The 25,944-nt window shown below is 34.8% G+C and overlaps 1 protein-coding gene across 1 annotated transcript in view; it reads right to left on the bottom strand.

Annotated features, from left to right (window-relative positions):
* LOC143257474 (zwei Ig domain protein zig-2-like) overlaps positions 1-25,036 on the bottom strand; it is a 30,763-nt gene extending 5,727 nt beyond the window's left edge. The window contains exons 1-4 of the mRNA XM_076516172.1: positions 25,013-25,036; positions 7,559-7,703; positions 2,739-2,775; positions 190-335 (exon numbers count right to left, since the gene is read on the bottom strand). Of these exons, the coding sequence (XP_076372287.1) occupies positions 190-335; positions 2,739-2,775; positions 7,559-7,660 (285 nt within the window). The 5' untranslated portion in view covers positions 7,661-7,703; positions 25,013-25,036. The remainder of the gene's footprint in view (positions 1-189; positions 336-2,738; positions 2,776-7,558; positions 7,704-25,012) is intronic.
* Between the last annotated feature and the right edge of the window lie 908 nt (positions 25,037-25,944).

Below are 25,944 nucleotides of genomic sequence, written 5' to 3'. Positions count from 1 at the left end.
AAACTTCATTATTCAATAAAACAAGAGTAGCCTAAGATTTGGTGACGGATGTTTCTTTACTATCTTTCATCCTTCTAGCCTAACAGTTCGAAATTAGGGATTGTTATGCGCATGCACTCCTTGCATAGCTATCTGTAAAAATTCTATCTCTGTTCTAGTTACATATCGTCGCGAACAGCATTGCCTTACCTGAAATAGTCTCTCTCCGTCTTTCAACCAGTGAATGGTTGGGGGAGGACTTCCCACAGCTTGGCACGACAAAACTTTACTCTCGTAGGGCAACATTGATATAGTACTGGCGGGAGTTTTTGTTAAACGTAAATGGTGATTAATCACTGAAAAACACCAGTTAAATGTTTATTACCTAACTAATCACAACGTAAAATATAAATGTTAAAAAACATATGAAGTCTATAAAAAGTAGAAAATATATGTAACTTACACCAGTGATTCTTGATTTAAATAAAACCTAAAAAAATTATACTTGTACGAATACTATATTTTATCCCAACAATGTATAAACCACTAGAATCAGACGCACATCTGAACAATAGATGTTGCAATGGTTACAGGCTTTATCTTATGTTACGTGTAAGCCTAAGTTGGTACAGGTCTAAAGAACATGAAAAGCCAATCCTTAAATTAAAATTAAACATATGTATGTACGTCGTAGTAGTCGTTTAAAAAATAAACAAACTACATTTCTGTAGTTTCTTTATAAACTATGGCCTACTTCATCTTGTTGCAATAGTTTTTATTGTTGTTCTGTTCAGTATAAAGAATAATACAAAGTCTAGATTACTTAACGATCATTGAAAAGTTTGATTTCTTCGACTACAAGTTAAGTTAATGACGTTCACTGATAGGCTTAAGCTTACAGTAGTAGACTAAACAATACTTTCAATTATTTGTTTAATTTCTCGCGCTCTACACAACTCGTGGCATACTTCTTATAACCTTGTCGAAGAAACAAACCTCATATACCGAACTTTGTTTTTGAATTTCGCGCAAAGCTACACGAGGGTTATTTATATGCGTTAGCCGTCCCTAATTTTGTAGTGTAAGACTAGAAGGAAGGCGTTTGGTCAGCTCTTGGGCTACTCTTATCAACGAATAGTGGGATTGATTGTCACATTTTAATACCCCCACGGCTGAACGCGTAAACATGTTTGATATGACGGGGATTTGCACCCGCGACCCTCAGATTACGAGACAAACGTCTTAACCATCTGGTCACGTAGGGCTTATATTGAACTAACTATCATATTCGAATAAGAGCTCTTTAACTGACAATCAATGTAACTTACCAGCATACAACAAATCAGTAATTACCTCGTCAAGCCTAACTATATAGACGATTTATTGTGCTTAAAATATTTCTGTTTGCCGCTAACTCGAGTGGTGGCGAACGTAATATTACAAAACTATGCTAACAGTGACAGTTACTTAAAAAACAAACAATATGGCCTTAAATCGATTGCTTAGCAATTACCAGCCAAATGGCAGACTACAAAAACTGAAGCTATGCCTAATCTAGTAAGGGTAAATTCCCGCCTCAAAGTTCTGAATAAAGAGACCTTATAACACGAACAAAATAAAATAATAATAAGTAAATTACTTGCATCATATCATGTTAAGGTTTTTTTTTTTTTAAGTTCAATTCCGAAAAAAACTATCTTGTAAGTCAATGCACAATGGTTAACCTCTGTGTCTGTGATGATGTGACAAGTCAGCTCCAAAGAATAGTTGCCTTTGTTAGGGAAAGTTATAATAATAAGTTACTTGGAAAGCTAAAATTAGTGAATAACATTTCTTTAAAAATTTGAAGAAATTCCTAGCGTTAAATTACGCCATCGCTGTGTGGTATCAATAAACCCTTTGACCAAAACACGGTGGAAAAACCTAATTTATAAACATAGTCTATAACAAAATAAATAACAATTTTATTTATAGAATTAAAAACAGATACACTTCTCTAAAGTCAAAATTAAATATATAATTGTCTACTGGTTAGAACTGTAGAACAACTACAATAAATACATTTATATTCATTTCACACTTTAGATATACGTACATAATGTAAGATTATCGTTGAAGACAGTTTTGTGTATTTTGAGTCGTGATATATATGTAGCTTGTCACGAAATCAAAAAGATAAGAGGTGTTTTTTTTGTAAGTAGACACCTCTGGTTAACAAATGTTTGTTTTCGAGTTAGAAGTGTGCGTGAGGATGACTGCATATCTCTATTTTATAAGGCACTGATTAACATTTTATACAATCATATAAACGTGTATATTATGGAGAAACCTTTTCACTTTTAAACTACAAATCTTAAACGTAGGGTTTCGAGGCGTTATCCTGTAAAATGTGCATACAATTGTTTTATTTTAATGTTTTTTTTATGGAAGTCAATATTGATCGATATGTTCCACATTCACGTGTATGACAGTTGAAAGAAAACGTTAGCAGTTTAAGTAACATATTTTTTCACCCCATTTCCTATAATTGGTTGATCGAATCAAAAGTTGCGAGAAGTATTTATGGACTAGTTTATCATCATTGATATTTCGTGTCCCATGCACTTGTATTCTTTTCAACTTTTAGGCTTAAGTTTGAACCATTTGTTTCGTTGTTTCCTTTTAATGGTATATTTTCATGTTACCGTTTTCAAATCAAGGAAGCATATTAACAGCAAACTCTTAATTAAAATCAAGACCAAATAATAACTAATACGTACCGGCTTTTGAGTCCTCTTGCCTAGAGATGGGCCCAGTCTGTAATACCAAAACAAGAGTCACATATCTTTCCAGTAAAACATGGGTACAGCGTTCATATTGAACATTTGTTACAAAACATGAAAGCTTTTTTTTTTTGTTATGTTTTGAAACAGTGTATTGGATTTGTTGAGTACGATATTTTCACCTGCATGTTACGAACTGTAATTCTTAAAAGGCTTAAGTAGTAACTTATATGATTAAATTGTTAAATTTATAATTCTCAGGCAAGAACAATGGCTGTAGTAATCAGAGAAACGACATAAAAGTTATAACGTAGTTTAAGTGAGTCTCTGATTCCAGAACAATGGGAGAAAGAAAATAGTGGGTACTAGTATAAAGTAATACAAAAATAATGTGATATCTGGGGAAAGACAAACCTTTTGAGAGTTTTATCGTAAAAGAAAGTTTGGATAAGATAAGAGAACTAACGGTGTATATTTACAAAATTAAAACAGAAAAAACTCATCCTCCGGGTATTTCATGTCACTATAAAACACTAATACAAAACTACAGAACTCTGAAATGACGTCGTCCGTGTTATAGTTTAGTACCTTCAACGGGAAATGACCTTGTTGATTGGAATTAAGCACAAAGCTACACAATCGATTATCTGTTCTCTGTCCATTACAGTATCAAAACCTGGTTATTAACGTTCTGAGTCCGCAAACATAACGCTATGCTACTGGGGCGGGCCACAACATTGCCTATAAATATGTGAAACTTAGGAGGTATTCATATCAAGGCATAGAATAGTTGCTTTAGAATGCACGTCAACACAATATGCCCCAATCTACGAGAGTGTGAAATGTTATGAAAACATTGATAAACGGAAACTGTCCCACTTTCTAAGATAAAAAAGAAAAAAGTGACATTTTTCTAACTACTACATCTGTTATAATCAATGATATTGTAATGTTTTTCTTCAACCGCCCGGCATGGCCAGGTCGTTAAGGCACTCGACTCATAATCTGATGGTCGCGGGTTCGAATCCCCGTCGCACTAAACATGCTTGCCTTTTCAGCAGTGGGGGTATTATAATGTGATAGTTAATCACACTATTCGTTGCTAAAAGAGTATCCCAAGAATTGGTAATGGATGGTGATGACTAGCTGCCTTTACTCTAGTCTTTATTTAGGGACGGCTAGTGCAGATAGTCCTCGTGTAGCTTTGCACGAAATTCCAAAAACAAACAAACTAAACAATTCTCTTCAACCAGTTGTACATGAATCATTTATATTACGGCTGAAAAATATCCCTAATAGTGAATGTATCCAACTAGCGAATCGGATACGTTTTCAGTCTTCTTGTGGTCTTCCATATGATATTTTGTACTTCCTGCAAGTTTACGACATGAAGTTAGTTTCATTTAATTTATAAGTTAGATTTTTAAAAATTCTAATCTGTATAGTTAGCTTTCTTTCATTAGAACTTATTAATAAATACTGGTTGCTGTATAGTTCTTTCTAGATTAAGAATATTGTCATTCTGTAAGTAGTAAAATGTTTATAAACACATAAGTACGTGTGCAAATATGCGTCGTTCTGGAAAAAAGTACACTCGCTACAGTTACAGTCCGCTATACAGCTATGACACACTAAACTGGTCTGAAATCCTTAAAGACTGAAACATGAGAGATTATTACACAAAGAAATAAGATTGTTTTAAACTGGTCTACAACCTAAAAAAAATGTAGCACGGGATAAAGACTACAAAGAGGTATGGTCTACTAAATTGATCTGTAAACCACAAAAAAAACATACTAGAGGTTAAAGACCACCAAGAAAAAGTATGATGCACTAAACTAGTCTATAAACCCTAAAGAACGTAGTAGATGGTTGAAGACAATAATGAAGAATGATGTAGTAAACTAGTCTGTAAGCTCTAAAGAACGTAGTAGATAGTTAAAGACAATAATGAAGAATGATGTAGTAAACTGGTCTGTAAGCTCAAAAGAACGTAGTAGATGGTTGAAGACAATAATGAAGAATGATGTAGTAAACTGGTCTGTAAGCTCTAAAGAACGTAGTAGATGGTTGAAGACAATAATGAAGAATGATGTAGTAAACTGGTCTGTAAGCTCTAAAGAACGTAGTAGATGGTTTAAGACAATAATGAAGAATGATGTAGTAAACTGGTCTGTAAGCTCTAAAGAACGTAGTAGATGGTTGAAGACAATAATGAAGAATGATGTAGTAAACTGGTCTGTAAGCTCTAAAGAACGTAGTAGATGGTTGAAGACAATAATGAAGAATGATGTAGTAAACTGGTCTGTAAGCTCTAAAGAACGTAGTAGATGGTTGAAGACAATAATGAAGAATGATGTAGTAAACTGGTCTGTAAGCTCTAAAGAACGTAGTAGATGGTTTAAGACAATAATGAAGAATGATGTAGTAAACTGGTCTGTAAGCTCTAAAGAACGTAGTAGATGGTTGAAGACAATAATGAAGAATGATGTAGTAAACTGGTCTGTAAGCTCTAAAGAACGTAGTAGATGGTTGAAGACAATAATGAAGAATGATGTAGTAAACTGGTCTGTAAGCTCTAAAGAACGTAGTAGATGGTTAAAGACAATAAAGAAGAATGATGTATTGAACTGGTCTATAAACCCTAAAGAATGCAGTGACGGCGCCAGGATATTTTCGTTGGGGGGGGGCTGAGGTAAACTGTGGAGGGGCTTCTTAAAATGCCATCAATATGAAGTATAGATGGTAAATTATAATAATGTAAATACCAAAGTACGTTTCAGAAAGGTGTGCTATTTTGAGCTGCGTTTTCAATGCAGTTTTCATTGGAAACTCATACTCTGATTAATAATTCATTATTACAAATTAGAAGTAATCTGTTTATGAAAATATGCGTATATGTAAAAAGAGGAAGCTGTGATTGTGATATTGTTCTTATTATCATAAGTGTGACAAGCACCTGTTACAATAATGTAACTACTACATTACATTAAATTAGGCACTTCTAAATAGCCCAATGACAATTTGGAAATTCATTCTAGAATTGTTTAGAAATATTATTTGGTCAGTTAACATGTAAGGTTATTATTTAATCATAAGTATAATATTAATTAGATTGTAAGTCACAATTTTAAGTGTATGCCACAATCATCAGTACAATTTTGGATGGCTGATACACAATGCAAAATGATCTCACAGAGGACACAACACCGGTTAAATGCTTCATAGTTTTGACCTATACACAATACACTTATACGCGCATGCTGTGTTTTACTTTTCAATAAAAGATAAACGAAATTAATGGGTAAATACCTGTAAAACCTTTGGTTTATCAAGTAAAATCCCTGATGTTCTGTTGTAACTTAAAATCAATGTGGTTGTCTAATCTTCATCAAAGCTCAAGATAGAATGGCATTACACGGGGAGCGGCAATACAGCGCAAGAGTCTCAGTGCATTCAGTACGTTGCTATGGGACGCATGACACATATTTCCGTCTTAATGAAGACATTGAGTTATACAGATTTGTCTCTTTGATGTTAATTCTTAAGCAACAACGACGATTGTGTTTTCCATATTTTATGAATATATGTAGGTAACAATATTGGGGGGCTGAGGGGGCTTGGCTAATTTGGAGAGCTCAAGCCTCCTCCCCTGGCGCCGCCACTGAAAGAACGTAGTAGATAGTTAAAGACAACCAAAAGGTATTATGTAATAAGCTGGCCTGTAATCGACAACGAATTTAGTACGAAAGCTAAAGACCACTAAAGTATACGTTATATTAAGCTGACCCGTAAAAAAGAAATAATATAGTGCGCGTATTCAAGGGGTGAGTTACTTTATATGAACCTTAAATTCCGTTAATGAGTACATTGTTCTCAACACAAAGAAAATTCTTATATTCGTTCAATATAAAGCTCTGGAGATGCATGTGTAATATAGATAAACCTACAAAATAGTATTAGCCAACCCGACTTACTTATTTGCCCAAACCATTACAATTTACTTGATTTCGGATTAGGATGTATCCAAAAAACAAAATATAAAACAGTATCCACGTAGTTCCTAACATTTTAAGAACTAGCTTCGATGTCTTCCACACAAACAAATGCATTTCGTAGCTATACGTAGGTAAAATGGCGGTAAATTACAATTGTTTTCACGTTAGTTACTTCAAGTCCAGTCTTTTTTTTTTTTTTCATTATCTGGTGGCACTATATTTCAGTTTATTTAGAGGCATGTTTTTGTGGTATATGATTCATCTATTTATCTTCGTAAGTTGAAGGTTATACAGAAACTTTATGTACGTCTATAATTTTTTCTGTTTCTTTTTCGCGGTGTCTTGTAATTATTCAAGTAATGTTTTGACAAGTTTCGTGGATGGTGTCATAAGAACCTTAGTTTTGTTTCTAAAACTGTTTGTTGTTACGTTAGGCTAAACACTGGAAATAATCTTGAAGTTTTCCGCGGTCTCTTCAAACTCTAGAAATTACTTCTTTCTACCGCATTGTTTTATTTCATCTTCAAGCTAGTTATCTTTCCCGTTCTTTTCGCACAAAAATTGCATCAAATAACGTTGGATGTCGTTTATGAATCGCAAGTTAAATCCGATAAGATACCTTCGCCCACTTCCTTTGAGTCCAACATTAAACCGGCCCGCAAATCGAGAAGCGATTTATTAACTTCAGTAACAGGTTTTGACTATAGATAAGGAAATCTTAATCCAGACAACCGAGACCCAGCATAGCAACTATGAAGCTGAAAATAATTTATGTGACCCGTGCCATCAAGGGCAAAGAGTATATAAATATATGCTTACCCTCGAGTCATGATGACGTGTCTGCACGGGTTGCACATGCCGACCGATGACCAATGGCAAAAGAGATAACATGGTAATGAAACTTATTATCCGCCTGTACATTTTCAACAGCCTGAGTCTTTCTGGATTCAGATGATAATAAACGCTGTAACATAAATAAAAAGTATTATTTGAAATATCAGACGAAATTACAGTATTTATTATGAGACAGACGAACAAGAATGCAAAATAGAATGAAATAATTGATTAATTTATTGTGTTATTTATACTGAAGGTAGATACAGTTATTCCCATGTGAGACTATTTCGATATGTGGCTTCTTGGTAAAAGTCCCCAGTAAACCAGCAATAAGATCCAGGTTTTCTAAGGCTGAAATTCGCGTATCTATGCGGTGGGCACAGAATAAATAGCCATGTTGGTAAACAACAAATAAAAAGTATTTTCAAAAGAGTGTAAACAGAACTAAAAAAATCTTTAAAACTCAAGTATTTGTGGTAGACGTTAAGCGAGTCTTACATATTTTGTCTATACAAGTTTCGTATATGTATTTCATAACATTTTTTATCATTAAAAATAATTATCTCGGCCTGATTAAAACCTTTGGTGAAGAGTCTGCTTAATCGATTTAACCATATAACCTTCCACCAACTGACATTAGCTACCACCATATTTTTCATATTTGGACAGGTCGTGTTTTTGCTGTGGATCGGAAGGTTCGAGCCTGCAATAACCAGTAAACGTCCTCCAGTTTTAGATGCGGGTGCGTTGTACAAGTAGTAGTCAAACTCAGTTAAGAGTTAATGTATAGGCGAAGGTTACTGCTGACCAATCGATCTATCCCTGGTTGGCAGTTCATAAAGTTTAGGCCCAAAAGTTGTGGATTCCGATTGGCTTGGTTTGGTTTGTTTTGCTTTGAATTTCGCGCAAAGCTACAGGAGGGCTATCTGCGCTAGCTGTCCCTAATTTAGGAGTGTAAGAATAAAGGGAAGGCAACTAGTCACCACCACCCACCGCCAACTCTTGGGCTACTCTTTTACCAACGAACAGTAGCATTGGCCGTAACTTTATAACGTCCCAAAGGCTGAAAGGACAGGCATGTTTGGTTGATGGGAATTCGAACCCGCCACTCCAACTGACCGTTTAGTTCATTTATATTACATGATCAGATTGAAAATATCACTTTAACAATTGCTGTTGCTACCACTTCTAGACAAACTGTGACACTGAAATAATCTCTTATTGTCCTATTAGTCGCCACAGCAGGTTGGATATTAAAAACTTCTGAGGTCCAACTTAAACGTAATTATAAAGAAGTAACTGGAGTATCCGTACCCTGGACGGAAGTTATGTAAATTCATGAGTAATGAAAAGTTATCTTAGGACATGAAAAGTTGTTTCCTCTATATATAATTTTGAAAAAAAAAAAAGCCTATAAGAACGGCAAAACACAAAATGTGAAATTTGCAGGTATCTATCTCCTCATAGACTCAACAAACCTTCATGCCAAATTTGGCTAAGATCCATCAACAGGGACGAAGTAGTGGTAAAAACAAAGCCGCAAAATCACTCGTATATCTAAACCCTGCGGAGTATTTACATGGACATACAACAGACAGTTCTATTATAGTCATATAGATGGCACCAGTGCATTAGATCAGCGTCAGAAGTATTCATAACGTCATATCTGCTCCCTGAGAACGGAGAAAAATAACGTTCTCGGTGACGGGAAACGAAAACGAAACTGGAAAATCGTGACCCCTATTGCAGATCTATATGTACACAGGATAAAAATTCCGCAAAGTTGGTAATGGCATATCGCGTAATAAAGAGGTTTTTCCAGTATCATGTAAGCAAGAGTTCTATTATAGTATGATAATATTCCTTTATTTCCAATCTTGAGTAAAAGTGGCTATTGTAGCAGCACCTGGTGCAAAAAAAATCATTTCCTACGTTCTACCAAAAGAATTCTTAAAAAAATCGAATTATTTGTTGAAAAAGATAAAAGAAAATGACATCTACCTAATACTGAACAGTTTCAGTAAATTATAATACGTAACGTGGAGAAATATAATACTTATTTCTTCGCAGAAAATAAAGTAAGTGATTTCGATATGTAAGTTTTTTTTGTAGTAAAACAGACTCAAAACATATCATATATGTCTGTTCACTGTTGCGGCTTTTGTTTCAATGTTTAAAAGAATGCAAGAAAAAAGAGCATATGTAGGTAAAATACAATAAGGATCTTACTGAAATTAATAATTCAACTATTCTTCTACCATTTAATCTTTAAATATTTTGTGTCGAGTAGCATTGTCACATAAAAAATGGGTACCCTGTTGATGAATCAATGGTGTTGTCACATGAAATGTCAATATACTGTCTATAAGTATGCGGTATTGTCAAATAAAACATCACTAATCTGTATTCAAATGTACGGTTTTGTTACATAAAACACTAATATATTTTTTGAAATTGTGTGCTTGGTAATAAATATAAGTACTATGCCTTTCAAGGCTGTTTTCATATAAATCTCCACTATTTCTAATGTAAGTAGTAATATAAAATGCTTTATTATTGTCTTTAAATTGTGCTGTTGCATAAATCACTAAGAAATTATACCTAAATTATGTGTTTTAGTAATTTTAACACTAACCTACCTTCTAAATTATATTATTGAAGAAACACAACCGAGCTTTTCTACTTAGGTGTGACTCAAAAGAAATGTTTTTGTATCATCGAAAATAACCTGTTTAATAATTTAGTAAAGTGTTGCGGTCGATGAACAAAAGATGGACGTCAGCCCCTTTGATGCTGCAAGACTTTTACGAGTAGGACTTTTTTTCTCATGTACATTTGTGAGCATGTTCTATATTTAGCGTCCCTTTGGGCTTGAAATACGTATTATGCTAATGTGTTGCTCGAAGAAAAGTTTATTGGTTTCTCACCTCTAGGTAACTTTGAAAAGGGTGTTCCAGAAAGGCTTGAGGTATATATTGAGATTAAACACCACGTGCACGAAAGGTCAAGGTTTGTTGATCGTTTTACCAAGTTATCTAAAGCTAAATGGTCAAAATAAAGAAAATTCCATATTTAGAATAATTAATTATTAAAATCTACTTGTTCTAGGATAATAAAATGTCATCAAATATGCATTGCAACATAAGCTTTATTCAGAAACGTTTGGAGCTAGTATAAAAGGTTTTCAGAATGCTTTTTAATATCCAGGTTTACTACGTGTTTTCTACACTCTTATTTAATATATATACATCATTTTCGTACATACGTTGTATGTAGTTTTATCATAGGAAGTCGGTTCAAGGAAGTAACTAACTGAGATCCTTTCACCCTAGTTGCTTGTTGAACTAGGTCTCTCGCCTATGGTATCTTGTTCGTTTTCTTGAGGAAAATATCTCTGTAACGTTGAACATGTTATGTAAAACTGAGGAATGGTATTTTCAACTGGCAGGTCATCCTTGAGAGACATCCAGTCACGTGGGTAGCGCTTCCATCAAATAGTGAATAACATTATTGTTTCATGTATATAATGCTACGTTTTCTCAGTTTGGAACAAATTCTTCGCATATTTGTACCAAATTATTGTCTGATGCTTCCGATAAAAGCACTGTCCTTCGTAAATATACGCATTTTAATTGTTTTTTTATGTGTCGAGTAAAGATAGTTTCACATGCTTTTATTTGTGTCCAGTATCTTTCTTGCTCACCTCAGACGAACCGAGATAATTCAGGTTTACTCTGTGATTCATTATTGATCAGAACTCTTGATATTGTTTGGAATTTTTGGTCAGCATACCGAGCAAATCCCTCAAGTGAATCAACTACATACATTCTGAATTGTGTTCACTGATTCTCACAATATTCTGCACATTGGCCCTGATTTTGTTTAAATCCTCAATGTCTTATTGTTGAAGGAAATAATTTTGTAAGAAGAAACATTTAGCTGTACAATTTAACGTGTGTTTTTAAAACATCTTATACAGCTGTTACACTTTTATGAGTTACGCCATCAATGACTTTCTGGTGAACTTTGCTTCTTTTTTTTATATGGCGATTACTTTTTAAGATATAGTTAATTATATTATTAACATTTCAAATATAGTTCTCTATAAAACAGTCCTGTAGTTCTGTTCCCAAATTTGATCACACCATGACTGTCTCTATAATCATTCCTTTACAAAATATATTCTACGAAACGGCAATTATCAGATCTAAAAACCATCTGGAATTACGTTTCATTGGTGAATTTTATATTCTAAAGTACGAATCCTGAAATAGTCTTTCTCTATACAATGTTTTCTTAAAGAAAGTAAGCCCTAAAGTTTTAAAACTCGTGACTTTAACCGCCAAGCTCAAATACCACGTATTTTTTCATTCTACCAGCCACTTTAAGTTCATAAGCAATTTGTAGTGGTTTATAAGTTCCTCATTGGTACAGCGGTAAGTCTACGGATTTATAACGGTAAAATCAGGGGTTCAATTTTCCACGGTGGTCTAAGCAGATAGTCCGATGTGTCTTTGCTATAAGAAAACACATGATTATCTATCTTCTAACTGACTTTTAGTTTTACGCTTTTTTACCCAGATATTTGAAGTCAAAGAGCATTTAGAAACGTTTAAAGCATTTTATTTGATCTAGTCAAAAAGTTGTATACATATTTGTTAAAATGCCTACAAATAAAAAGGTAAACTGACAGAGATTGGATTCAAATCTTCAAGTTGCACTATATGACAAGGTGACTTTAAGAGTTCCTGCATGGCCAGGTGGTTAGGGCGTTCGACTCGTAATCTCAAGATTTTGGGTTCGAATCCCCGTCACACCAAAAATGCTTACCCTTTCAGCCGTGGAGGCGTTATAATGTGACGGTCAATCCCACCATTCGTTGATGAAAAAAGTAACTTAAAAGTTGACGGTGGGTGGTATTGACTAGCTAGCTGCCTTCTCTCTAGTCTTACACTGCTAAATTATGGACGGCTAGCGCAGAGAGCTTTCGTACAGCTTTACGCGAAATGTAAAATAAAACAACTGATTTAAGTTCAACATCGACAACACTTGTTTACTTCATGATGACGAGAAACCCATTTGAAAGTAAAATGTATTCTCAAGACGACTGGATGGGCATTAAAACTTTAATTAACATAAAGTACAAAACGACAACGTTTCGACCTTCTTAGGTCATTTTAAGATTAGCTTGGTTAATGTTTGGTTAACCTAAAGATGACCTAAGAAGGTCGAAATGTTGTTGTTCTGTACTTTATTTTGATTAAAGTTTTAATACCCATAGCAGCCATCTTGAGAATACATTTCTACTGGTTCACTTGCTAAAAGAGCGTGACTTTTATACATGTGTATATAATTGTTTAATTACAAGAGATCCCGATTTTAGGGCCTGATTTATCTGTGAAAACACCACATGGTCAAAGGGATTTTAGAATTAGGATGGAAGGCGTAAAAATGCTGCAGTTAAATATCATTCCGTGAATTTTGGAGTGTGACAGTTGCAAGGTATCCACGCCACTAGTCACAATAAAAGGACTGTTGTCGAAATATTTTGCCATTAGTAATTAGTCTTAATGTATTTTTCAGCAGAATCTGTTAGGGTTAGCTTATTTATGATTACTGTTAGTCTCTAACTTTAGTCAACTTCGACAAACGATCACTTGTTTTTACCTATGCGTAGCCTTAAAGTGTGCATTTCCATACCTTAAGTTAACACTCCTTCAATAGTGGTATAGGTTTTTATAAGTAACTGTAAAACGACTTGTCATTACATTGAATGACGTAATGCAGAAATTTTGACATCAGTTTGTGATATGTAGTAGAAAAAAATAAAAACAATAGAATCTAAGTTCCCAAAAAAGTAAATTAAAAAACACACTTCCAGATAACAGTGTTATAGGTGTCGCAGTTTGAAAGCTCTAAATTACTTATGTACTATTTTGTTTGTGCGTCCGTAACATTGCTCATTGAACAGTCGCTAATAACATATCAGTAAAAACTATTGCACCAGTAATCTCGCTAACAACAGCTGAAGTATCGTATGTACCTTACACAGAGATTCTGTAATTTCGTTCAAGTATTTTGTTACTTCCTCACAGAGTTGCGTGTTGTTTCTTGTAGCAAAGCCACAGGGTGATATCTGCTGAGTCCACCGAGGGGAGTTGAACCCCTAATTTTAGCATTGTAAATCCGAAGATTTCCTGCTGTTCCACCTGAGGACGTTACAGTGAGAGATAACAACCAAAACATAAGACTATTCAATACGATGCAATATGCGGACTCTATTGATAGTGAACGGTATATAAACAAGTCGGTAATTAATGGTGAAATTACACAAACAATTCCATTGTAATAACAAGTAACGACTATGTTATCTACAACATTGTTGAAAGTAGAAAAAAACCCGTTGTAATGGCAGGTAGGGTTTGGTTTGTATTTTACACAAAGCTACACGAGTGCTATCTGCGCCAGCAATCCCTAATTTATCAATGTAAGACTAGAGGGGAAGGCAGCTAATCACCACCACCCACTGCCAATTCTTGAGCTATACTTTTACCAACGAATAATGCGATTGACCGTCACATTATAAAGCACCCATGCCTAGTAAGGCGAACATGTTTTGTGGGACGAGTAAGAAAAGAGTGTGATATATAGGATATTGTTTAATGCCCCCACCTGTGGCACAGCGGTATGTCTGCGGACTCACACCGCTAGAAATCGGGTTTCGATGCCAGTGGTGGGCAGAGCACAGACAGCCCATTGTATAGCTTAGTGCTTAATTTAAAACAAACAAATGCTGTTTAAACAAAAAAAAATCACCAACGCTGGGAAGATACGTAATATTAAAATTACAAGAGCAGAAAGGCTTAATTGATTCAGAACTGTGAAAAAAAGTGAAAGCACGACACAGATGGAGGGAACGCGAAATATGATGTACTTTCAGTCATTTAAACCATTTATACTGAGTTTGCCTGCGTTCTGCTTTCTGTTATCTACACAGTGAAAATATTTATACAAACAGTATAGTGCATTATTTATTTAATGTGATGCGTATATATTTAAAACAAAGAGTGTTATTACTAGCTATAGATGGCTCTTTAGTTTCGTTAGAAGCGAAAGGCTACACAATAGGCTCTTTGCGCTATGACCTCCGCGGGTATCGAACTTGGATTGTTTTAGGTGGCTCTTAAGCTTGCTCTCTAATAATCATGATAATAAAATAAACTGATCTGTTAAATATAATGTATAGAAACTAACCAAGCCCAGCTTCCCATCCACTGAAATCCTTCAATAAACTACATTATGCAGTGAAGCCATTTCTCTGAATAACGGGGCTTTCACAGAGGTCCTGTACCCCTTTGTAGTGTAGGAATAAGTTTCGTTAACCTTTCCTATTTAATCGATGATGTTATTTACAGAGATTTTGCTTACGAAACTATTTCATCATAGTTTGAAAACTATAAAGTTTTCTTCTTGTCGAAGTGCACATCCGTGGATCGTAACTGTGCTCAAGACAAGAAAGTCGAAACTGAAGACAGTAAATAGAACTGTTATTTTCAAAGTGAAAAAAACTACATGATTCTAAGATACAGGGAGTTCAAATTTTGATTAGTTTATTGTATTGCACTGATTCTATTAAGAAGAGAAATAATTTAATCGATTCGTCATATAATAATGTATCTTTGCTGAGACGAATTTCGTCCTATAACACAAATCATCAATGTTGATAAGTAAATTTTACCAGACGTTTGTATCAGAAGAAAAAGTGTTTATGTGTTATTTATGTGTGATGTGCTCATTTTAAGATTTGAAAATTAAGTTATGATTCAGTTACTAGTAAATTCCGTTATATCTACCAGAACTTCATTCAGAAAGAATATAAACATAAAACTCTATCTAACCAATTTATTCCCCCGCCTTCCTCCGATAGCTTAGCGGTAAGATCGTGGGCTTAGAATGCTAAAAATTCAGGGTTCGGTTTGGTTTGTTTTCAAATTTCGCGCAAAGCTACACAAAGGCTATCCACGCTACCGTCCCTAATTTAGCAGTGTAGGACTAGAAGAAAGGCAGATAGTCATCACCACCCACCGCCAACTCTTGGGCTACTCATTTACCAACGAATAGTGGGATTGACCGTAACTTTATAACGCCCCACGGCTGAAAGGGCTAATATGTTTGGTGTGACGGATATTCGAACCCGCGACACTCGGATTTACGAGTCGAGTACCTTAACCATCTGGCCATGCCGGGTCCAGGATTCGGTCCCTGTGATTGGCACAGCACAGATATCCCTAATGCGAATTACATTAATTAAGCAGCCACATCTCTCTGTCTTCTACGTATTTATTTATCTATGCAATCAACATCCTTATCCGTATGGTGCAACAAAATCATCCAATTCACTCCACTACTGTCTATTCAGACACATGCTTGTAAGGTGACGTACCACGAGATATATCTTTATGTAATACAGACCTAAAACTTCACTTTTGTACTGCTATAATTGAACTGTAGTACGAGAGCAGAAATTTTCTTACAACAATTACGTATGCAGCGCAGAGATAGATTTCTTTTGTTTTTTTTTGTTTGGGAATTTCGCACAAAGCTACTCGAGGGCTATCTGTGCTAGCCGTCCCTAATTTAGCAGTGTAAGACTAGAGGGAAGGCAGCTAGTCATCACCACCCACCGCCAACTCTTGGGCTACTCTTTTACCAACGAATAGTGGGATTGACCGTCACATTATACACCCCCACAGCTGGGAGGGCGAGCATGTTTAGCGCGACGCGGGCGCGAACCCGCGACCCTCGGATTACGAGTCGCACGCCTTACGCGCTAGGCCATGCCGGGCCAAGAGATAGATTTCACTAAAGTTTTATAAATTTATATGATGCTAGTCCGAACAACAAATAACCTCTTACCTTTGCCAAAATAACAGCAACCTTCGATTGTCCTCCTTAGAATCCTTCGGCGTTAAGTGGTAACACGTTGTCTGGTGAGTGGCTTTTATTCGTGGTGGGTCAAGGGTTTAAATCTCTACAAACTGGAAAGTAGTAATCTAAGATGAGCGCTCTAATGAAGCTGACAGTGAATTGATTGGTAAGCGTAGAATGAACAGATTTTATACGCTGACGGTACGTGTGGCCTTGTATGACTTGCTACGAGCTGTTTCAACATCCACACCCGAGTTGTACCGGAAACCTGTACCTCTTTTTCTCCTTCGAAGTAGTTTCAAGGCGGAAGGGGAAAAGGGGGAAACAGAATCAGTATACTGCACAAGAGTTAAGCTCGAATGCAAATCGTACAGGGATAAAACATCATTATTCACGCGCTTCACCACAGCTTAATAATAAAATCAAAATACTGTTGAAAACCGGGAATATAAAAAAAGAAAGAAAGAAGTTATGTTGACAAGTTAGTGTGCTATTTTGAAACAACATAAAAAAGTATGATAGTTGAGTGTTGAATAACCTTCTGGGAATATTTCTTTCAAATGGTCACGTTTGTACATTTGTCTTAAATTCATGCGTGCATTACGCTTGTGGTAAAGGGCTTGTTTACGTACTTAACATGTAAGCTGAGCCTAATAAAGTAAAGTATTTCATGTGAAATATATTCACTCCAATTAAAAAGGTTATGTGATAACTAAAACTGATTTTTGGTTTTCCAGTTAATGTAAAACGAATGTATACATTGTGATCGAACTCACGTGGCTCAAATGATATTCAAATAATTTCTGCTTTTTTCAGCCATGTATTGGTAGTACTATGCTTTGATATAAATAATTCCTCCATCACTACTATGTTTGTGGTATCTCAGTCAGCCTGATGAGCCTTAATATTACACGAAAGGTATCGTCGGCACTGGACATTCTAGATATAGCTTTATTGACATATTATCACATATTTACTTTATTTTTACTCATAGGTTCTTAGAATTATCAATGTAGTTCGCTTTCAAAATAATTATTGCTGTATTATAATTACGTAACACTGACACATCAAATTTGTTTCAGCTTCACAATACAGACCTTAAAAAACATCGATTCATGATTTCATCCGTACTAATAAAAGAAAATAGAGATAGAGAGAGAAAAAAAAAAAAACAACAATAGATCAGTTTAGTCCTACCGAAAGCTTTGGTCTCTCTATTATAACTTACTACAGTTGCATGTTTGATTACGGATAGTAAACGTTGCTAAAAGAGGAAAATATTAAATTATTTAATAAGAACATTTATCATTTACTTTAGAGATCAAAGAACACTTTATCAATCTTGTTAACCAGGGTCGGCCTAATGATTAATAAGCCAAACTGTGATCTCGAGAGTCCGTGGTTCGTGTCCCATTGCCACAGAGTCGCTCTCTGAAGCCTTGAATACGTTATAAAAATGATCAAATCATAATATTAGATTGTAGTTTTAACCAAGAGATGGCAGTGGATGCTGTTAACTAAATGCTTTCTTTAACGATTTCAGATAATAATGTTTATTATGATTCAATGGAAATGACATAATCACATCACCCTGTGTTTATACACGCATATCTACTACTAGAGTGTTAAGTAATACGTGGGAATATAAACTAGTTTTGTGTAACAAGGAAAGAATTTATCAACATCAATCAACCATGCCAAAAGTTTCTTGTTTTATATTTTCGAATGTACGGGTTTAAGAAGAATCAGGATTTCATTCAGACGATTCTTAGAAAATTTGATTAACTTAGTGGTCGTAACGCTTAAAACTTCTGACTCTCACTCGCTGTGACACAGTATTAGCTTGTTTCTAGCATCTGCAAAAAAGTGTGATTGCTAAAGATGATGACAGTTGGAATGACTAATTTCCTGAACATTAACGAATACTTTCTCTCGACTGCATCGGCTCCAAAGTAGCATAATTCCTACCCCACCCCCCTTCTTTTAGTGTGTAATTATTAAAGTTGTCTTCTTAGAAATATTTTCATGGGCATACAGAACTGGTGATTATGATCTTGCAACTCTTCCGGTCTTGGCAACAAAAGCACATGACTCTACGTCACAACCACACCTCCCTTCGTCACCCTTTACAACATTGCAGTACCGAAAAAAAACAAAAAACGTGTAAGTTTACTTAAGCAACAGACAAAGAAAACTCTGTAATCACCAATTACAGTACTCAATTTCTTTTAAAGAAACGAGCTATAAGATGTCCTAATATATCTGTTTTTTGCACACTTTACTTGGCCTGACAAGCTTTCAAAATGAAAACGTTCGATGCCTTTTTAATTCAACTTGTATAATCGAACAAGCATAACTATAATTACTTTTTTAATGTAAATAACTTTGAAAGTAATTAAAAATCTTGTTACCATAACAAAATGTTTTAAATTAGTTATCAAAAAGTTATGAACCAAATAACAATTGTTTGTCTATCTTGATATTATTTACTCAAATTAAAATACATGTAAAGTATTTTTAATTATTTCACATCAAGATAAATGTCTGTAATTATTGCGCATGCGTCGGAAGTTGCGTATGATTATGTGAAAAACAAGTTATGTTTATACGGAGAGTAACCTGTGTACAGCTGAAAATTGGAGCACAAGGTCTCAGTTATTTCCTACCGCGATTATGGGTCAAGAATATAAAACTCAATGAATCTATATACATTCATAACTAAGCTCCATTTTGTTAACAGCTATTACTTTCTGTTCTTTTATTGTCGTTAGTCTTTGAAGTCCTCTCTTTTGTTATTTTCTTTGGTTTCATAATTATTATACATTAATCCTATTGTTAGAATTATCTCCTTTCACACATTGCAAGTTTACTGAGGATTTTTTCTCTTAATCACACAACTCCACCCTGTAATATTTTACTTCATTTGGTCTTTATTTAAGTTTTATTTAGTTATTATTATTATCAATCGAATTTCTCTCTGAATCTCAACCATCCTTAACACTTCATGTCACTCAGCTATGTTGTTCTAGTTTGTAATACTCTCAAAGCTACATTTCATTCTGTTACTCGTTATGTCTGTTATTCCTGCTGAATAATTCTCGTATTAAGCATTCCTTTCCCTGTTCTAAACGGTCTATTATATATTAGGTAATCATAATGTCCCTCATTATTACTTTCTCTGTTCTAATTGGTCTGCTATAGATTAGGTAATCATAATGTCCCTCATTATTACTTTCTCTGTTCTAATCGCTTTACCTTTATCTAACAAATTATGCTGTCAGTCAATAACGTCGTTTAGCTAATAATTTTGTCGTTCAACATTATCTCCGCTGTTTGTTTGTTTTGTTTTTGTTTGTTTTTTGAATTTCGCGCAAAGCTACTCGAGGGCTTTCCAACGTCAACTCTTGGACTACTCTTTTACCAACGAATAGTGGGATTGACCGTCACATTATAACGCCCACACGGCTGAAAGGGCGAGCATGTTCGGTGCGACTGGGATTCGAACCCGCGACCCTCGGATTACGAGTCGAACTCCTTAATGCGCTTGGCCATACCGGGCCATCTCTGCTGTTTAAATGAGATTTGCATCGTTTACTTAATCATTCTGTAAAAATCTGTAAATTGTAAATTGATTACTTAATCAATATGTAAAAAAAAATTCATGACAAAACTTAGTATTGCCTGCGCTATTCTAATGTTTGTCATGATTTAGCTAAGCATTCAATGACTCATTATCACTTTCGCTGGTCCGCTCATCTTTGATTATTTAACTAATCTTTACACTTCCATTTGTGTCAGATGCACAAATTAATCCATGTAGAATATAATGCTAAAATGTTTCTTAGAAAGTGAAAACTCAAACCAAACGAAACCATTCGTAGAATACCAAGGTAAAACTTCAATGAGAAGAGAAACTCTGGCTGATGGGTAAATCTTTTAGCATATTATGAAAACAAAATGTTCAGTGAAAAGAAATAACTTAACAAGGTGAATGTTTATGTAATGTTAGAAGGTTCTTTAAACTGAACTATCTCTTTACTATCTTAAGATAAATGTTTAGATAACGATAAAGGGCGCCTCAACTTGAAATAATTTTTGGTATTAAGTGTGTAAAGTTAGTGGACGCTCTAATTTAAGTCATCTCTTTAGATTTTACTATGAATGTTTATATAGCATTTGAAGGTGTCTTAAAGTGAAACTTGGTTTCGTTTGCCAATAGAAATGCTTATGTAACATTAAACAACAATTACATATTTCATTTTGTTTACGCATGCGCAGACACACATTAGTTTAAGCAACTTCTATACACAGAAGGCTTTAAATAAGAAACCATCAAACTATTAAATACAGAACGTAAAATCAACATCCAGTAGCTATTCTTATAAATTTTTAATAGTTTCAGATAAACTGTATCAGACGAAGCATTAAAAGGTTTACGGTGTAAAACGAGAATGTCAGTAAACAAAACGTACTCTGAAAATAGGATGGGGAAACCGAAAAAAAGCTTTTAAGGTCATCTTTTGAAGGATTAATGACCTTGTGCGTAATTGCTTTGTTTACGGTGCGTGTTACAAGCCAAAACGAAAGCAATATTTTACACATCTACTGAAACCCAGGCACATAAAAATCATAGTAATCTGAACATAAGAAGCAGAGCATAGAGAATGACAGTTTAAAATTATCTGACCTCAAGCTCCGTGTTTGGGCTTATGGTCCTTCAGGGCGGCTGGGATCATTAGATTCAGTTCTACAGATTTGATTGGAGGGGGAGAAACGGGAATGCCCTGAGAAAACCTACTTTCACTATTCGGTCCCCGAATACTCTATCCGAATACTGCCTTAGCTGAAAACAAATTATATATGGGTTAAATCACTAATGGCGTTATGAACTTATCACAACTTGTATCATTACTGTGGTTGAGAGTTTGTTAAGTTAAGTACAATCAGGGAGGACATATGAGTTTGTATGTGTGTGGAGTGGCTGAAGAACTTGAGAGTTCTTGAGTTAGTGAATTTCTATTAAATGATTTCTTGTAGAAATGTGTGACCAGTTACATTATTCTGTCCTTAATGTCTGGGATGTCGTCAACATAAGCAAGATATGGTTTAGTTTGAATTTTGCGCAAAGCTGTACGAGGGCTATCTGCGCTAGTCATCCCTAATTTAGCAGTGTAAGACTCTTAGGTTACTCTTTTACCAACGAATAATTGGATTGATCGGCCCCTTATAACGCCCCCACGGCTGAATGGGCGAGCATATTTGATGTGACGAGGATTAGAATCCGCGAACCTCAGATTACGAAGTTGAACGCCCTAACCACATGGCCATGCGACCTCTTAAAGTCACCTTGTCATATAGTGCAACTTGAAGATTTGAATCCCATATCTGTCAGTTTACCTTTTTTTATAGGCATTTTAACAGATATATGTATACAACTTAATACCTTAACTACCTGGCCAACCGACTTAACATAAAGGCTGCTCCAACGTCATGTGATACTGTCTTTATATAGAGGTTAATCTACTGTCATATGACACTGACTTCATATAGAGGTTGATTTAATTTTATATAATACTGGCAGGCTGATCCACTGTCATATGACACTGGTTTCACATACGAGTTGTTCCAACGTCGTATGATATTGACTTCACACACAGGTTATTCTAATGTCATGTAACAGTAAATTCGTGTACACTTCACATACAGGTTGTTCTAACATCCTGTACGAATAGCGACCTCTGGAATAATGACGGCACGGTTGTTTAAGTCCCTGACTGCTGATATGAAGTAGAGAAGGCAGTATTTAAAAAGAACAGAATATATTTAACCAATACTTACTGTAACAAAATGTCCAATAATTTATTAATATTTAAAGAAATTATTAATTAAATAAGAAATCAATATTTAATCAAAAACATTATTCAACCTTACTCAGGTTCTAATTCTACTTGGTGATAGATGAGGTTGGTGAAAGATAGTTTTCTCTCCGCGTTACGCAGGTTCTGCCATATACAGGGCTTTTTATAATGCTGCAAAATGTTAATATTTCCGGCTTGTACAGGTTTTCGCCCAATGCAGTTTCCGGCTTAGACAGGTTTTACTGTATTATATGTTCTATAGATGCACCTGCTATTGTATATTATATAGATATATAAATACGTTAAAGTATCATTGTGTAGTGTATAAATACATGTGTACATGCACCAAAGATTTTAGTATATTGATAGATACCTAAATCCATGCATCTATTATTGAATAGTATAGTATATAGGTACCTAAATACGTGCGTCTACTTTTATGTAGAGTATTGATATATAAGTGTACGCACCTATTGTTGTATAGTATACTTAAATACGTATACCTAGTATTGCGTGGTATACTGATACCTAAATAGTTGCACCTAGTAATACGTCTGTAAGTTTTGAAACAGCTAGTGAACACGGCATTAAAAAAACAAAAACTATCACAGTATGACTGGCTTCTATCCGAAACGTGAACTTATTACTTGAAAATAAAAGCTTCCAGTAATTTAAAGTTGTCATTAGTGCTTTTCTGACTATGTTCACATTACCTACTTCATTTATGAACGAGATTTGCACGTGAAGCTTTGCGCTAAAATCCGTTATACAGGCGCTCGTGCAGTGTACGATGATCCTTAAAAAAATTATTTTGACGATAATGCATGTCGTTTTACTACTCATCATAAACTGTTGGTGTTGACTAAAGCAGAACGAATACTTCCGGACGTGGTGTAATAAGTGTGACAACTGGAAATATTTCCGGGTAAATACGTATATAAAGTAAAAGGCAGTTAACAAACATCATAGAACAATAATAGCTTTTAGTTCTTCGGGCAGATAAAGAAGAAAAGTCATAAATATAACAACATAATGTGGAAACTGTTGTATTAGTGTTTGTTCACCAAAATGTAAAAACAATACACTGTTCGTAAATCTGCTAAGTCACATCCTATATTTGTTTGTTTTTGAATTTCGAGCAAAACTAAACGCGGGCTGTCTGCGTTGGCCGTCCCTTGTTTAGCAGTGTAATACAAGAAGGAAGGCAACTAGTAATCACCATCTACTGCCAACTCTTGGGCTATTCTTTTACAAACGAATAGTGGGATTGATCGTTATGATATAACGCCCCACGTCTGAAAGGGCGAGCATGTTTGATGTGATGGGGATTCCAACCCGCGACCCTCAACTTGCGAGTCGAATGCTTTCTAAGGCACACATAATTCTCTTAGTTCCCTATCACATATCCACTGTACTAACTCAGCTTGGTGGACTTTAAAAAATAGAATGAACTTATTTTATGAAAACCAGCTGTGGCATACTTTATCTTGACCAAACAAAACCCACTTGTTCCTGTTAACACAGAAACTAAAAACGAAATAAAACCGATATTCACAAACAAGACCCTCAGATTACGAGTCGAGTCACTTAACCATCTGGCCATACCGGGCTCCTATATTTGATATTTTAGACTACAATTATCATACTAATTTGTAAACGAGTTATATTTTCTTACAACTACCAAAAAATACTGTACGTATATCACATATATTACCGTATATTTTTGTACGTATATCGTCCTTTAATATGAATATCATTGTTATTGTTTGTGTAGCTTAACCTTATAAATATCTATCTTTCAAAAGTTATCTTATTAAATACATAGCATACTTTGCTTTAGTAATTAATTATCATTCTAGTGTGTGTGTGTGTTTACATACATATATATGTACAATTTTACACTATCAATACCCTGTGTTAAAAACAATATAACTTGTATAATGTTAAATATAAGTCTATGTTGGAACGGCTACAATGCAAGCACAAGTTAAAAACATGTCAAACATAAAGCTAACAACACAGGTGCAGATACACTACCTGTGTGATCACGAATGCTGTAGTTTTATACATACCATCTATACATGTAAATATCGTTTACTTATCATTCTAATTCGTGTATATGACTTTATTATGTGAGAGTCATCTGAACTTCTTTGTATGATTTTACGTTGAACGTATATTTATATCGCCAGATCACGTGCATTCGATTGGTAGTCTGAAACTCAACCCAAGTGTTCTAAACTGAAATGTATAAATAACAAGAAAGTCCACATTTTTTACAAAACTTTATTTATTTAGAATGATTCTTCGACTTCAGTCATCATCTTGGATTTGTCGGAGTTCTCGGAAAAAAAGTACCAGAAAACAACAATGAAATGAAACACATAATGTCTCTTTTATTCCTTCACTTTCCAAATTCAAAACCTGTAACAAAACTTCCAATAATACCAGAACAGAACACGCCTTTTACAAGCTTGTACAGTCTTCTAATAGTTTCAGTTATATATTTTAATTGGTTAAGAGTACAAAACCCGGTTTAGAAAGAGAATAAATCGCAAAATATTTGCTTATAAACTGATTAACTAAACTGTGGAAAATAATTTCATGTAGCTATCTTAAGCTAGAAATATAGGATATGTAAATCACTTACGTGATGGGCTTGTTTTCAAACTTTGCACTGATCAGTTGGTGCCTTTTAAAGCCACGTGCTGGTCAGTTGATGGGCACTGGCTGGATTAATATCTAAAGTTCTGTCGGCTGTTATTGAGAATATCGGGCCTTTTTATAATTCTGCCTGGGCCTCCATGAGCAGTAGCGTCCTCTATATCTCATTCACTTCCCACGCAAATTCTGTTGGCGTCATAGTACGACTGACGTATATTTTAGCCACTAGAGACAGAAACCGTAATTTCAGGTACCAATATAAGAAACGTTCATCTTTAAATAGAACTCTTAACATGCCTGGGTGGAGTACATCTAAGTGTCTTCTTCATATCGTGGACAACTTTGGAGCATATATCATTTTATAATGCCACCATTCGACAAGTATCCCCATAAGAATGAAAAGAACTCTCTTGTTTCTAATACAAACGTGTTTGTTTATGCTATTGCCTTTTGATGTTTCTTTGTTCAAAGAATAAAACAAACGATTTTTATGACACGATGAAATTCCTTTTAAAACAGCTGAATTTATAAAAAAACTACTTTAAAGTGTTGTAATATTATATTAAAGAATAGTTGCTAACTGCCGTCTTCTGTCCTGTGTTTTTAGAGAAATTGCAAAAAACAGGAATAAAATGCAACTTAAAGCTATAAAATATGATCACAGGATATCATATCGCAAAAAAGCGAGTTTATACCTGCGGTGGATAGAGCGCAGATAGCTCATTGTGTAGCTTTGTGCTTAATTTAAAACGAATGAACGAAACTTATAAATCTAGAAAAATGGCGAACATGTTTTACGCTTGGCGCTTTGGTTAATGTGTAGGTATCTATTTGATGTCTAGCGTTCTCTAAACTGTTTTAAAACTTTATATTGAAATAAGTATTATCTCCACAATTGCAGAGTTGAATGCACAACAA

The sequence above is a fragment of the Tachypleus tridentatus genome, chromosome 7 (assembly GCF_004210375.1).
Source record: "Tachypleus tridentatus isolate NWPU-2018 chromosome 7, ASM421037v1, whole genome shotgun sequence".
In the NCBI taxonomy this organism is placed as follows: Eukaryota; Metazoa; Arthropoda; class Merostomata; order Xiphosura; family Limulidae; genus Tachypleus; species Tachypleus tridentatus.
The sequence above is the reverse complement of the archived record's forward strand: the minus strand, read 5'-3'. Positions and strand labels throughout refer to the sequence as shown.